Genomic DNA, 16,410 nt, shown 5'->3' with positions numbered 1-16,410 from the left:
TTAACAGTTACCCTATAGGTTGGGCACCTTGCTATAGCTGTAACAAAATACCAGAAATGATCAACTTATCAAGAGGGAAGGTTTCTCTTGGCTCACGGTTGTAGAGAGTTCAGTCTGTGGTCATTTGGCTTCCTAATCATGGTGTGAAGCATGTATTAGAGCGAGTGCCATGAGGTGAGCAGCTGGAAAGCCAAAGAGAGGAGAGAGGCCGGAGCCTCACCATTCCCTTCAGGCTGTGCTGCTCAGCGAGCAGAGGACTTCTCTCATAGGCCTTACTTCTTGAAGATTCCACCACCTGCCAGTAGCACCACGGACTCTGGAGCAAGCCTTCAGCACTCAAGCCTTTTGGGGTGGGGGTGGGGGGACACCGTAAGCTGCAGACTGCAGCATGTGGTTTTGACATGACTTCTGTGCAACAGTTCCCTCATGTGTCACGTGTCGCGTTAAGCCAACACTCAGCTTACTCACTCCAGTCTTACCTAATTGCGTTCTCACAGACTTGCTCATTCATCCTGAATGTTTCCTGTCGTTTAGTAAAGGATGGGAGTGAGCTTCCCTCATGGGAAATAACTCCCCAGAATCAGAAACTTTATGATTCCCATGTTTTCAGTTTTTAAAGCATTTATGATTGGCGACAGTCAGCCCGTAAACTGCAAGCAGATAGCACACTCTGAAAAACTATTTTTGATCCCAGTCACTTCGAATAATGGGCGCTCAACTCTCTACCAAATAATGATTAAAGTTATAGGTTGTTTCTATTTTATGATGGTTTTTAATAACCACTAGAACTTTTAATACCAGTCTGTGCTACCCCTGAGTCACAGAAAGCCAGGGGCCAAACTCAGGCCAATTCTACAAACAAGAGAGGCCACACTCCCTGTGGGGAGGTAAAATCTTGATTCATTAGGTTTGGTGAAGAGCAGGTCCAGTTAACTAAATCTTGTCTCCAGCTGAAACTTTAAGACAGTTGATACATAGAGGCGGGGCAGGCTTCCATGGCTCCAATTCTCCTCCAGCAGACCCTGTTTGAAAACCACTGGGTAAAGCCAGTGGCCTGCACTGATCATCGTAGCAAAGATCTCTAATTCCAGTGCTCAGAAGGCCGAGAAGCGTGTGCAGAGCTCTATGAGTTCAAGGCTAGCCTGGTCTACATAGTGAGTTCCAGAACAGAACAGCAAAGGCTCAACAGCAGTTTGGGCTAGAGGGCATAGCACACACACACACACACAGTGGAGTGGGAGATGGAAGAAACAAGCAAGAGAAGGAGGAAACAGTGATTCTGAGAGCAGAGTATGTTTCTGAGGTGACAATACCTAGTGATATGGTATAAATACAGAAATAGCCGGGCAGTGGTAGCGCACACCTTTAGTCCCAGCGGCAGACAGATCTCCATGAGTTCAAGGCCAGCCTGGTCTACAAAGTGAGTCCAGGATAGCCAAGGCTACACAGAGAAACCCTGTCTCGAAAAAAAAATTAAAAAACAAATACAGAAATATACATCTTCAGTTCTTATCCTAGACATAATGAATCTGAAGCTATCAGGGAGACAAACTCCAAGATCTGACACCCTAACACCAACGCACATAAGTTAAAATTAAATTTAAAAAATTTTTTTAAAAAACTCCATGTATGCGTCAGCTCTCACTGGCAGAGCGCATACCCTGGCAGTTTGAATTAGCACAAGCCTATTCACTGCCTACTTGATGGGCAGCATCTGAACCAGTGAACAGCATCACTCCTCTTTGAGGGATGGGAAGCCCGGTTGTTCAGAGGAAACCCAGGCAGGATAGGAAGAGCTTGGCCTTAGACACAGGTCAGGTTTCCATTAGAGCCACCTTCCCACTGTGTGGCTTCAGGCTGTGGCACTGGGGTACAGGAGTCAGTTGCTAGAGTTGGGTCTGTAGGACCAGGCTGCTTGCAGGGAACTCGCAGGGAACGCTTTGTTCCTGCAGGGCTCTGTCGCCACCTATTGGTCACTCTCGGCATCCGGGAGAAATGACCGCCTGATAATCTCATACAGCGCCCTAGAGTCCCATAGCTGGGCGGCTGAAGTCCTGACCCCAGTATTTCCACTTGAGACTCTTCGTAAGGCACCCTAACTCCCTGGGCAGCTAGTCTCCTGTTTCCAAAGAAGGAAAGGTGTTCTGCCTGCGGGCCTGTTAGGGCTGCATGAAGATTTTTAGCTCCTGCCCTTACCCCATGCCACTATTAAAAGCAAGAGAAGGTAGAAGGTCAGGGGCATTTGCTGCTCTTGCAGAAGAGCCAGATTTGGTTCCCAGCACCCATATCAGCATGCAGCTCGAGGTCACTGTAACTCCAGTTCTAGAAGGCCAGCATCCTCTTCTGGCTTCTGAAAGCTCCCGGCACACCACACACACACACACACACACACACACACACACACACACACACCACACACACACACATCTTTAAATGCAGAAGAGACTTCTGTGGGCCCCTCTGGCAATGCCTTTGGCCATAGCAGCCCTAGGCAGGAGCCCTCCAGCCTGGCTACAGCAACCACTTGCTGCCACCACTTGCTTCTGGCTCTATGTGGGCCCCAGTGGGCGTGAGGAAGGCTCTCAGACCATGAAACCCCCAATGGTACCTCAAGGAGCCTAATCACCAGAGCTTGGCAATGCATCATGGCCATTTCTCTTAGAGCAAACAGGAGGATTTAGTTTTGATTTTTACCATCGTTGTCGTAGTCGTCGTCATTAGCAGCGTAGCAGTTGTCTCCACTGATACTTTGCTTTGGAAGACCAATGTTTACAACTGTGAAAAAAAAAAAAACCTTTGTGTGTGTCCGTGATCATGAGGGCAGGCATGTGCAAGCCAACCAGGGCATGCATGTGGAGGTCCAAGGACAACCCCATGTGTCCATCTTCCCCATCCATTTGTTTGATGCTGGCTCTCTTGTTTATTGCTGTGTGTGCCAGGCTGGCTGATCTTATAAACTTCTGGGCACTCTCCTGTCTCTGCCTCCCATCTTTCTGTAACTCTAGGATTGTAGATACACACTACTTTGTCTGCCTTCATGAGGCCGCCAGGACCCAACCTCAGGTGTTCACTGTTACACAGTAAGCTCTTTGTCCACTGAGCCATCGCTCCGGCCCCTACAGTGATTTTTAAGGGTAGGTAAGGCAGGCAGGCAAAACTGTCATGGAGTCAGGGGAACCCAACACTGGCTGGAGAGAGACTTGTACCTGCAGCCCTTTTGATTCTTGCATCTTCTGCAAGCACTGTCTCCAGTCTGGTGGCCCTCAACCATGCACCAAGGCCTCAGCTGGCCCTGCAGAGCTCAGGACAGAACAAAGAAAAGGGCCTAACCTCCCGGAAGGAGCTAACAGTGTTGCTTGCTCTGCCTGAGTGTATCCAGAACAGGAAAATAGCTGCTTCGACTCACTTGCCCCTCCTTGGTTCTGGAAGGAATGGAAGAAAAGGCCACACACCACTTTTCTGGCTTTATAGCTGCCTCTGATGAGGAGGCTGCCCAACGCAAGAGTCGGCTTGCTAGCCTTTGGATCTCTAATAATCTTCCAAAGGCCCGTGTGCTAAAGGCTTGACCTCCAGTCTGTAGTGCTATTAGCAAACGGGGCTTAAGGAAGAGGAAGCAGTGGTCACTGGGTGGTGCGTGCCCACAAAGGGAACATTGGGACCTTGGGACTTAGCCCCTTTCTTTTTGCTTCCCTGCTACCGAGAAGTAAACAGGCCTCTGCCAACACTGGCCTTAAAATAGCGATGGACTGCAGCCTTCACAGCTGAGTGCCCGAACAGCGCCTTCCTCCTCTCAGTTACGGGTCACAGGAGCTCAGTCATCAGGACAGCTGCAGCTCTAGGGTGGTCAGGGCTGCACCTGGTTAGAAAACTGCTCAGCCCTCTTCCCCCAACCTTCATAAGTCAACTTGTCTGCAAAGGCAGCCTCGGTCACCCCCTCCTCACTCATGACTCAGAGCAGGTAGATGCTTCTGACAGGGTCACACAGCCTATCAGCTCCCCATCCCTGATTCGCAGGTCCCTCGGGTCCGTCTCAGCTCCTGTCTGACCTTCAATTTCCTGCTTCTTGACTGGACCTTATGCTCAAAATTTGGTCGTGTGATTTAGAGGAGATGTTACAGAGAGTGGAGTGTGGGCTACATGATTTGTTTACTGGTCCCCAGCACCTAAGACTGTGTGGCCCGGAGCCCTCAGTGGAAGCACGGGCGGACGGGTAGATAGACAGGACATGTGGATAGCAGGGGAGGTGAGGGAGGGAAATGTGGACAAATGGCCATGAAAGAGGTTATGGAGGACTTGGGTGGATCCCAGGCCCTTGCGTGTTCCCCTGTGCCACTGCTTTCTCCCAAGGTCAAAGCTACAGTAGGGATCACCAAGGTGCAAGCTATGCTGGGTCCTTTCTGTTCATGTTCTCTGTATGCGTGTGTTCGCATGTGTGCACGTGTACATGGAGGCCAGAGACCATCTCAGGCTTTGTTTCTCAAGTGCTGTCCATCTTCTTTTGAGACACAGTCTCTCACTGGCCTGGAACTGACTCCCTGGTGCTAGGATTGCTAATGTGCAGCATGGAGAGTGCCTTTTCCTGTGGGTTCTGGGGACCCAACCCAGTGCGTTCGAGACTAGGCGTCTACTGACCCAGGTCTCTCCTTAACCCCTCATAAATATCCCCAGTAACTGTTCACATTCTCCCAATAGTTTGGTCACCCAATAATTCTGGCAGGTTACTCTCATTTGTGGAGGAGGACACGGAGACAGGGGCATTCTGTGATTGGCTGTTGTCCTGCCCAGCCGTGAGGGGATGGCCCAGCCAATCTGTACACTCCCTGCCTTTTCCCTCACCTCTTGTGAAACGCCACACTCATTGACACTGTCCCTGTGACCTGTAAAAGCAGTGGGAAGCCCAAGGAGACTCCAAGGAGAGTGAGAACCTCCTGTCTGCCACCTACACCCCAACAGATAAGACAGACCTACAGACTCCCCAGTGAACCCCTTTCTTCACACCCTTCCAAACTCCTGTCACCTCCTCCCACTGTTCCCTCCCAACTCCTTCCACGGACAGAATCAAACGTTTTGCCCATGAGCCCTGTCTCAACCTCAGTGTGTTTTTCTGTGAAGTAGGTTAGCTAGTGCCCATTGCACAGAATCATCAACTAATACAAGCGGGTGAGTTAGCACTGTGCACAGCCCATAAGTCCCTGCTCTGGGACATATTAGCGGCAGGAGGGGAGTGAACAGTGCTCTTCCGCTATGCTGCCAACTCTACAGTTCTAGAATGAAGGTAAGGTTCACTTGTATAATGCGAGACACTCTCCCCTCAGATGTTGTATAACTGGGTTACACAACGGATTCAGGTGGAACAAAGACAGATTACTGAAATCTTAACAGAGAGAGTTTGTTTCATACATGCTCAGAAAAAGAAAGGGGGAAAAAAAATCACATCATACTGAACTGTTATCTCCCAGATGTTTCTTAGAGCATCTTCAAGGAGCAAGTATCCAGGTGGTGCGTGGGCAGAGCCAACCTGAAGTGACAGGCTAGGGACAGCTGTGGGGAAAAGCCAGGGCAAGAACCGAGTGGCACCTGCAGTGGCCCCTAGGCTGGCTCTGTGGTAGGAGCGGAAACCTGCTACAAGGGCTGGCACTGGGGCCACCGCACATCTGGACACATAAAGAGTTGGCATGAACAGTAACTGCCCCCCTGCCCAGGCAGGACGCTGGGCTTATGTAAGAAGACAGCCCTGTCCTTGGGAGGCACAGCTGAGGGATCCAGAGGTCAAGGGTCACAACATGCATACTTTACCCTTACATCACTCAGAAAAAGTGTGGTGGTGAGGGCCGGATGGAATTAACTGAAGAGCCTGGGTGGAAAAAAAAAAGAAAAAAACCTATTTCCTGTTTTTATCTTTGCAACTTCCATAATCCGCAGTTGTTTCCGAATGAAAGTAAAGCAGAGTGCATGCATTGCAAGGGCATCTTCAGCCCCATGTGTAGCCATGGCCTCACTTGACCCCTGGCTCTCTCTCTCTTGTCCAGTGTGGAGACGGTGAATGACGGTCAGTTTCACAGTGTGGAGCTCGTGATGCTAAACCAGACCCTGAACCTGGTGGTAGACAAAGGAGCCCCCAAGAGCCTGGGCAAGCTCCAGAAACAGCCAGCAGTGGGTATCAACAGCCCCCTCTATCTTGGAGGTAAAACTCTCCCCCTCAACAACTTGCCCCGCCCCCTCCACCTTACTGGCTTTCAGTTTCTACACTGACACCCAGACCTGAAGCCAGACATCTCCCTGATGTCTTTTTTTTTTTTTTCACCTACTGCCTAAGTCAATCAGGGAAGACTTCCTGAAGGAAATGACGACAACTGGTTGTTGAAAGGGGCCAGGCATTAGGCTGGTCATGGGGAACAGATGCTCCTAAAGGAATGGGTGGGCCTCTGTGGGCACATCGGGTGTGCAGGAATGTGAGGAGAGGAAAAGAGGAGGTGGAAGAGCGTCCAGGCTCTGTTGCAGTTCCCAAGCTCTGAGAGGGGCAGTGCCCCTCTGCCCTTCCACCTCTTGGACATGGCAAGAAGAACCAACCACACTGAGATCAAGGTTGCTCAAAGGCCAAAATGGCAAACCACCGCAAACTGCCTAGACCAGGAATGAAGTCCTAGGCTGGTGGGCCTTGAATTTTATGCATTAAAAAAAAAAAGAAAAGCTAACATCAGAGAGAGGGCTTCAGGTTGTGACTGACTGGAAGATAGAGTACTTCCCTAGTGGGAGCAGGCAACACCCAGGCCTCTGTCCCCAGAGACACACTCGCTCACACACAGCTGCCACCAAAGCAGTTGGTTCAGTGCAGTTGCCTAAGACTTCAGCCAGGGTCTCCCCTGCCAAGGGCTGGCATGGACCCAGGGGCTTGCACTTGGACAGGCCATCCAGATGCAGGGGAGGGACACAGAGTGTTCCTGGCCCAGATCAACCTCAGGACATAGCTTCTCCACAGGGAAGATGTTGCTCCCCTCCCTGTGCCTGCCCCCTCTGTGGCCAGAACAAAAGTGGGCACTTTTCCCAGCCAACATGGGATAGGAACAAGAAAGAGGAGAGTAAAGGGTTTTTGTTTTTGTGTTGTTGTTGTTTAGACAGGGTCTCATATAGCCCAGGCTGGCCTCAAACTTCATATATAGCCAAAGATAACCCCTGAACTTCTGACACTCCTGCCTCTACCTTCTGACTGCTGGGATCACTGGCATGTACCCCCAAGCCCAGTTTATGCAGTGCTGGGGAATTGAACCCAGGGCTGTGTGTATGCTAAGCTCGCCCAACAATTAAGCCATATGCCCAACAGGAGAAGGAGAGAGAAAACACAGACCAGGTCAGGCCTTTACCAGTTTGCTAACAGCCCCAAGAAAGGCATCGGCGTAGCACAGTAGTAAAATCATCTGGAAACCTTGAACCTCAAAGTTTCACTGATGTAAGCTGCAACCCCAACCATATCTTCTCTCCCAAACTGCAAACAGGAAGTAGAGCAAGGAGCACCTCACCCTGGTGGGGACAGCGGGGTGATCCAGTGTGCCTCCACCCACGCCATTCCTAAGGGGCAGGCCTCAGTTAGGCCAGCGGGACTGTGTATGCCAGTAGCTGACAGGTCCTTTCATTTCTCCTTTGAAAGTTCAAAAGACAGACTTCCATGGAATTAATTACTCCTGAGTTTAGATATTGGTGCTGAGTTGAGTTTCAGCAGCCCCAGAGCAAGAACACATGAGCATAAGGCCTGGGCTTTGACCTGTCAGCTCAGTTTGAGCAGCAGGGGCCCCTGGGGCTCTGAATGGTAACTGTGAGCACATGGTGTGTGTGTGTGTGTGTGTGTGTGTGTGTGTGTGTGTGTGTGTGTGTGTGTGAGGCTGAGGAGGTGGGGGTAGGGAGAGTGTCTAAAGGCTGCCCTCCCTGGCTTCCGCCCACAGGCATCCCCACCTCCACTGGCCTCTCAGCCTTACGCCAGGGTGCAGACAGACCTCTGGGCGGCTTCCACGGCTGTATCCACGAAGTGCGGATCAACAACGAGTTGCAGGATTTCAAGGCCCTCCCGCCTCAGTCCCTGGGGGTCTCTCCCGGCTGCAAGTCCTGCACTGTGTGCCGGCACGGCCTGTGTCGCTCCGTGGAGAAGGACAGTGTAGTGTGCGAGTGCCACCCAGGATGGACCGGCCCACTGTGTGATCAGGAAGCTCGGGACCCCTGCCTTGGACACAGGTGAGTGTGCTGAGCACAACTTGCCCTACCTGCATCTAAGAAATGGGCACTGATGGATGCTGGGGGATTGTGGTCCTACTGTGGATAGCATGACTTAAAATGCCAAGAAGCAAGGCTCCTGTATCCAAGCAGCAGGCCTGGCTTGACAGCATTAGCATGAGGAGATCCTTCTCAAAAATACCACCAGGCAGCCCTCTGGCCCTGGGAAAGCCACTGCCAGACTATATACTGCCCTACCCCGGGTGTGGTTAGAAAAGACTGTCTTAAGGGAACTAGAGCCCCAAAGACAACAAAGCAAATAGAAGAGAAATGCCAGTTTCTGTGAGCCCTACAACCTACTAGGCCCACATAGCAATGCACATCTGAATCATGTTTAAATGGTGCAATCACCCATTATTCATTCAACGCATGTGATTAGCTTGAATCATGACTGAAAATGCAGACTTTGTGGCCTGGAGAGGTGGCTTGGCAGGTAAAGGATTTTGCCCCCAAGCCTGATGACCTGGGTTCAGTTCCCAGGGCCCACATGGTAGGAGAAGGGAACCTACTTTAACAAGATGTTCCCTGAGCTCTACATACGCCTACCTGTATACTCATGTTTACACACACACACACACACACACACACACACACACACACACACACAAAAGTAATTATTTTTAGTGTTGACAGAAAGCTTAAAGTCTGTTAGGCTGTGAGTTGACACTGAAGATTCTTCTGTCTCTGTAGGAAACGGCAAACAGGTTGACATCTGTCGTGGTCATCTAGCAGGGGACATTCACTAGGACACAGTGGCATCCAGCTACTTGGCCACTAGGATGAGGTTTTCATGAAAAGAGACACTTAGATGCTGGACCGACAGAGGGCTGTACCCAACACAAGATCCCATAGCTCTGGGTCGTCCAGCTGGAAGGGCAGAGGAAGCCGCTAGCAGTACTAACTTTCGTCCTCCTCCCCTCTGCCCGCAGCTGCAGCCACGGGAAATGTGTGGCGACTGGCAACTCATACGTGTGCAAGTGTGCCGAGGGCTATGGAGGAGCTCTGTGTGACCATAAGAATGACTCTGCCAATGCCTGCTCAGCCTTCAAGTGCCACCATGGCCAGTGCCACATCTCAGATCGAGGGGAGCCCTACTGCCTGTGCCAACCTGGCTTCAGTGGCAATCACTGTGAGCAAGGTGAGTCTGCTGTCCCTCTGGGTCGGAGGGCCTAGAAAAGAAGTTGGGATCAAAGAGCAGCTGATTCCCTCCAGGGTAAACCATCAGGTAGGGAGGAGGAAGCCATGTGTGGTCTTGAATGGCCTAGGCAGAGAAGTAACCTGTACTGTCACTTCCGCGTCATTATATCAGTTACGTTGGTAAGGCGCACTCACTAAGGGAGGTTACTATGTAGAAGACGTGCATGGGGGTAATGGTCGGCTACTGTGCTGCCTTGTGGGGGTTTCTCAGAAGAATATATGCCATGGAGAGTTTTGGGGTACCTGGGACTGTGCTAAGAGTTGGGGAGCAGAAATGTATGAGCATGCATTTGCCCATGGAGGAGGCCAGGAGAGGGTATCGGATCCCCCAGAACTGGAGTTCGAGGTGGTTGTGAGCTGCCTGGGTGCTGGGAGCTGGGGTTGTGTTCACAGGTCCTCTGGAAGCGCAGCAGCCCGCTGAACTGCCGAGCCATCTCTGCCGCCCCAAATTAGGACTCTTAAAAGTCCAGAAGCATCGCCTTCTCTCTGGGTCAATAATATTCCTCACCCAAAACAAACTGCACTGGTGTATTGTAAAGACTGCGTGCTATGGTGGTGGATGAGGTTTCAGCGTTAGGTGGCATGCGTGAGGTGGGTCAACAAGCTGCCTAGAGTGTGCAGCACACGCAGAATAACCCGACAAGAAACCCCAACTACATTTCTACTCTCCTGTCTAATGGAGACCACTGTAGGGCAGCAGGGAGTAGGGAGGCCCGTGGAACTCCAACATGGCAACCTACAGAGCCACTCTTGCCGCCCTGTCCCCTTGATTGGCACTAACTCAGAGCGAAGGGGGATGTCCCTTCTCAGGTAGAGGTAGGCAGCAGGCTTTGGGCACACCAGGACGGGACACCTGCAGTATTCACTGCTGGGCAGCCCTGCATCCTCTCAGGCTCTGAGCCCCGCTGAGGAACTGCCTGGAGTTTACGTAGCTGCACTGCTTCAAAAGAGGAGGCCATATTCTGACCTTTCACCCTGCCGTGACCCCAAAGTACTGCTGCTGCTGCCCAGCAGCCACATCCACCTGTGAGACTCACAACTCCAGCTACATTTCTGGCCTCTGTGGGCAAGCACACACATGCTTTATACACACATTTGCATAAATAAAATGTTTCTTTCTATCTTTTAAAAAGATCCCCCTAATTAAATGAGTAGGTGCCAGTCCTTACGTCCTACACTTGAGAGGAGGAGGGTCAGAAATTCAAGGTCCCCCCAGAAAAGGTGGGGGGAGAGGAAAGAGAAAGAGAGGGAGGGAGACAGACAGACAGACAGACAGACAGACAGACAGACAAAGGAGAGAAAAAATGGAAAGAGGAGAAGTAGTCTTCAATCAAAATTCCAGGACCTCATGAGTTCGCTATTGCTTTCTACCATACATTTTAAGAAATGCGCTATAATTAGTTCTTCACAAACTACTTGAGAAAATTGAAGATGACAGCGAACTTCCAACTCATTCTCCAACACTCGCATTGCCCTCATACCTAAGCAGAGAATCGTATCTGAAAGAGATGAAGGGAGAGGGAAAAGGAAGAAGATGGGAAGAGGGAAAGGGAAAAGGAACAGCTAGGAGCCGTTGTCCCTGATGAATACAGACGCAAAGCCCTTGGCTTGGTACCCTCACTTAGGAGGTTTTCTGCGCAGACCCTACCTACCATGGCAACACAGGGAAGCAGGTTGGTCCCTGCCAGCCCCACCTAGTTTCAAAGAAGCCAGAAATCCAAATTCTTAAGATCAACTCAGATGTTTTCAATGTTAGTATCTGAGCACGTTCTAACGGTCAAAACCTGAAGAGTTTGTGGGAAGGCGTGTAGTTGGATGGGTAAGCAGGCAGCTGATGAGCTAGTGAATAAACACAGCCGCGCGGCGGTGGTGGCGCACGCCTTTAACCCCAGCACTCGGGAGGCAGCGGCAGATGCATCCCTGTGAGCTTCGAGACCCGCCTGGTCTACAATGCGAGTCTAGGACAGGCAAGGCTACACAGAGAAACCCTGTCTCGAAAAACAAAACAAAAACAAAAAACAAAAATAAATACTTGCATCTTCAGATCGCCAGTATCGCCTGACAGCCGGCCAGGGAGCTAGCTACCTGGGGTCCCGCCAGACCCCTTCGCCACCTGTGCTCTAACGTTACCTGTCTCCCCTCTTCAGAGAACCCATGTATGGGGGAGATCGTCCGGGAAGCCATCCGCCGCCAGAAAGATTATGCCTCCTGTGCCACAGCCTCCAAGGTGCCCATCATGGAATGCCGCGGGGGCTGCGGGAGCCAGTGCTGCCAACCGATCCGCAGCAAGCGGCGGAAATACGTCTTCCAGTGCACTGACGGCTCCTCGTTCGTGGAAGAGGTGGAGAGACACTTGGAATGTGGCTGCCACGCGTGTTCCTGAGTCCCTCTGCCGTCTACCCACCCACCGCCTCTCAGACCCCAGCTCGCTGGAACCCTCTTTGAGATTCAGAATGAAGGAGAGAAAGCTGGAGAGGAAGAGGCAAAAGAGAGAATATTAAGTATATTGTAAAATAAACAAAAAATAGAACTTATTTTTATTATGGAAAGTGACTATTTTCATCTTTTATTATATAAATATATCACACCGTCTAAGTATATGTACTATATAGTGCGTTATTTTTACCAAGTTTTGGTTTGTGTTGTGTATTTGTTGTGTTTTTATAAACAGCTGTTTAAATTTTTAAGACAAAAAAAAAAGACTAATAAAAATGGTTTAAATAAAAGGATAAGAATAGAGAAACACTAGCCTGTCTGAGGCAGGAGGAGGGAATTTTATGTGTATGTAGCTCTCTCCAGTCAGCAAAAACAAGAGCTATTTCCTGAGCTGGCTTGGAAGAAAAGGAAGAGAGAAGTGAAAGTAGTTGCCTGTCTGTTTCTCCATGGTCTTCACTCCTCTTTTTCTTGAAGGCTCCAAGCTTCTTACTATCCTGGCTTTCTAGGCCCACCGTGCCCCCCCCCCCTTGCTTCCAAAAGGCGATGCTGGGCTCTGCAGTCAGAGGACTTGCTGCCCTTTGGCGTTATCTGACCCAGGCCTATGCAGGGTGTGAGCCTGCTGGGAAGCAGAGGCAGCCGCCCCTGCCTCTCCTTGAGAGAGTTGAATCTGTTCTGCTGAGCTTGCACACAGCTGCTCTTTTCCTGCCTCTCCCCTGGAAGCACATCCTCTGAGAATGAAGCAGAGAAAGAGGGAACTGTAATGTCTCCCCAGCCCCCCACCCCACCCCAGGCACTGCCCCCCCCCTTACAAGTCTTCTTTCCATCCGGTTTCAGTACCGGAAAGCAGGCAGCAGCAGGACTGCCCAAGAGCGAGACAGGGAGCCACATCTCCACAGAAGCCCTAACCCCGACATTTGGTCCTCTGGGACACCATCTCAGTGGCAAAGATGCGTTGTTGGGGAACACCACCATCCCACACATGTCTGAAACCTAACTTTATCTAATCCCTACCTCTTCAGTGCACTGAACCCCATTTCTTAACTAAAGACACTCGGAGCCCATCACTTCCCTTACGCCTCCATCTGATGGAGTGGAGAGCCTGGCCTGGCGTGCACACTCGGACTCTAGATTCCCTCTGGCACGAGTGGCCACAGGAGACAGGCAGCAAAAAGACCCGGCAGCAAAAAGAACGCAGGTGTTTTGCCAGCTGCTTTTCCTCCTTGCTCTGTTTTTGTTCAATCTCCTTTTCTTGTCTTATTCAAATCGAGAAAATTTCTAGAGACAGAGACTCGGGCATCTAAGAAGTGAAAGCAAGCATCATTGTCTAGCGGCAGACTCCTGTTCCCGAAGGTCTTTCCTGACCTCCCACGTCTTTCCCCCACTCTCACTCGCGCCCCACCCCCTCACAGCCCTCACCCCTTAGCACCTGTGGCCAGCGTCTCAGCTGCTCCAATCAGCCCCCCAGCCCTAGCCCCAGCCCACCCCTGCTGGTCTCAGGAGAGAAAGTGTGGGACTTCCTGCTCTGAGAAGAGGAGCAATGGTCGGCCAAAGACTGGAAGAGGAAAGAAGGGAGAGAGACAGGCAAAGAAGATAGAGGAACACGAGGCAAGTGGAAGACAGGGGACGGGGTGGAAGGGACGCCATAGAGAGATTTCCTTTTGAGCAAGCGTATGAATGTGCATTGTGTTCCAGGGATTATACCTTACGTGCTGAAAACATTCATAGGTAGATTTATGTAGTGCTCACTACAATATACTCAGATGTCTCTCCAGTTGCAGCCCACATATTTATATATTTATATGCATATATTCATTTAATTCTCAAAATAGCTCTATGTAAAACCATTACTAACCTACTTTACGGTTGAGTAAGCTGAGATAGAGAAACGAAGGGTCTTACCTAAGAGCAGATGGCAAAAGGTACAGGAGCATAGGTTTGAGCCCAGGCTGTCAGAATCCAGAACTTGCTCGCTTAACCACTATACCACACTACTTGTTGTAGGAAAGAAACACACTGTGCCTTTAAGGATCCTACAGTCTGGGGCAGGAACAATCACTGAATGGGCAGTCATTTGGTTGGATTACACTGATCTTGGCCAAAAGGCCAGAAAGCAATAATTGCTTGAGATAAATATACATACACGAGTTTCTTTATGGCAGTATGATGAGGGCCGTCCAGAGCAGGGGATTTCCAATCCTGAGTTTACCAGGCAGGTAAGGAATTGAACAGCCCAGGAAATGACGCACTAAAAAGAAGTAAAAAAAAAAAAAAAAAAAAATAGGGAAAGTCCTAGAATGTTTGGTGAGAAGCCAGAGGCCTATGGTAGCAGCAACATAGGATGACCCCTGGAGAGCTGCAAGAGATGGGGAGTGTGAAGACAGGACACACACACACACACACACACACACACACACACACACCACATAGCTAGGCTACAGAGAGCCAGAGACTTGGTGTGATCAGGACAGTACCAAGAAGGTCTCACTAAGGGACAGAAGGAGATATAGGTGTGTCTGGGTGAGGAAGTGGGCTTTGTCATTCAAAGTGGCCTCAGGGCTCCTAGTGGGTCACTTTGTGGCTGGCACACACTCATCTCAAGGTGACCCTAAGAGTCTCTGATAGCTCAGAGAATCAAGCCTGAAAGGTGTCCTGGGAAGTAGCCAATGTTCCCTCCTGCCCTGCCAGCCAGCCATCCCCAATAAAGGACCTAATCCTTATTGTGTCACCACGCCCCCCAACTCTGGGAGGGGTTACTGGGCTTTGAGCTTTCTCTCCCTAGCCATAAGGATGCTGAGGTTTCCCTCTTCTATTCACCGCCTCGTGAATCCGTGTGAAACCACACTTCTGAGTCTAAGTGCAGTCAGCCAAGGACATAAGGTTCCATTTCCAAGTAGAGCTCCAGAGCCTTCTCAACTCTGAAAGACCTGACTTTACAAAATGCCAAACACAAAGACCATTTATAAAAAGAAAATCATCCCCAAAATGACATTTCTCTAAACATGAAATTTAGAGACTTTTTCCTTGAAGTGCATTCCAGAGTCTAGGACCAGAAAAAAATCCAGAGGCAGGAAGAGGTCAGTCAATTTGTCCTCTGAACTGTATGGTGTAATGTTTGTGTCGGGTGTACATAGGTAGAAGAGTCCATCTGCTCTACTGCCCCCTGAGCAGGGTGAGAAGATGGACAGAAGAACCCTTTTGGACTCACCAAATGGTTTGTGAAATGCTATACCTGAAAGCTCTGTAAAATAGAGTAAAGCCATGTAAGATGTTAGTACTGTTGTCATTGATGTTAACTGATGTGCCAAACAGCCATTTCTAGAAGAAAACTTTGCCTTTTCCATCTCATTGCAAGGAGTCTGATGTTTCAAAAGATGAAGTGGGGGAGGCGGGAGACACCCCAGGATTAACAAAAAGAGAAAAGCTCTCAAGAGATCCTCTGGAACGCAGGACTGAACTGGGATTGAGCCAGCCTTGCCTTTCCCAGACGCAAAGCTGTCCCCAGACAAACAGACACCCACTGCTTCAAAGATTCACGGGATCTCCCCAGTTAGCAGAGTTGGAGGTACCCTTGAGATCGCCATGGGTCAGAAAAGAAGGGCTAGAGAAATGAAGTGGTCAGTACCCCCAAATCAGAGTTACACAGCTGAGTCACACTTAAAGGCAGCAAGGGCTCCAAGGGTCTACACAGGCAGTTCCTCCTGTTATATACCCCAGTGGGCATCCAGGCAGAGCAAAGCCTGAGACTGGACACATAAGCAGAAGTGCATCCTCCTCCTTTCCACGGCCATCTCCCAGGGCATCCATAGATGGCTGGGAAGCTGGGACCACAGTCAGCTCTAGAGTCACTCACCCATATTGTCACATGGGATGCACCTTAGGAAACACTGGGGCAAAGCTGATTAGAGATGGAAGCCAGTGGGATCAGTTAAGGCAGAACTGGCATTTGGCAAAGCTTATTTCTCTAACTCAATAGGTTCTAATTAAAAAGAAAAGGTTTTTTTTTCCAAATTAACAGTGTTACCGTGCCACTTCCTTATTATGGAGTAAATAATGTGCATTTCTTGCTTCAACATTCTGCCATCTTCTAATGTCATTTAAATAAATAGATGTGTCACAGGGGAGCCCACGGCGCTCTTGTGGATGCATAACAGCCTTGCTCTGTAGCGTGTGCTTCATTTTTGACCCTGACTTTCAGACCCTGAGGAGCAGAGTACTACATTCAGAGGGTGGGGTAAATCTGTGTGGAATTTGTTGGAAGAAACTAATTTCTTAGACCCTTAAGTAAGAAAAATGCATCTAGAGCTTCCATACACATTCCCTAAGCCCTATACATGGCTTAGGCTCCAGGGTCTATAGGAGATATGGCTTGAATAGCCACAGACTGGATGCCGAGGGCCATAGTGAAGGACCCCTCTCCCAGTCAAGAGGAGAGAACACACGTAAATGGAAGATGAGCCCTCCAAGGCCTATTTCATTCCTTCTACTCATTCTTTGGTTTTGTTTTGGTGTTCTTTT

At 50.0% G+C, this 16,410-nt stretch overlaps 1 protein-coding gene across 1 annotated transcript in view; it reads left to right on the top strand.

Moving 5' to 3' along the window:
• The window catches only part of SLIT3 (slit guidance ligand 3), a 584,284-nt gene extending 568,232 nt beyond the window's left edge, over nt 1–16,052 (top strand). Inside the window, exons 33-36 of the mRNA XM_084761243.1 lie at nt 6,030–6,184; nt 7,938–8,223; nt 9,192–9,400; nt 11,607–16,052. Coding sequence (XP_084617369.1) covers nt 6,030–6,184; nt 7,938–8,223; nt 9,192–9,400; nt 11,607–11,842 — 886 coding nt within the window. The 3' untranslated portion in view covers nt 11,843–16,052. The remainder of the gene's footprint in view (nt 1–6,029; nt 6,185–7,937; nt 8,224–9,191; nt 9,401–11,606) is intronic.
• Nucleotides 16,053–16,410: the final 358 nt, after the last annotated feature.

Source organism: Acomys minous (genome assembly GCF_964271855.1).
Source record: "Acomys minous genome assembly, chromosome: 16".
Lineage (NCBI taxonomy): Eukaryota > Metazoa > Chordata > Mammalia > Rodentia > Muridae > Acomys > Acomys minous.
The sequence above is the reverse complement of the archived record's forward strand: the minus strand, read 5'-3'. Positions and strand labels throughout refer to the sequence as shown.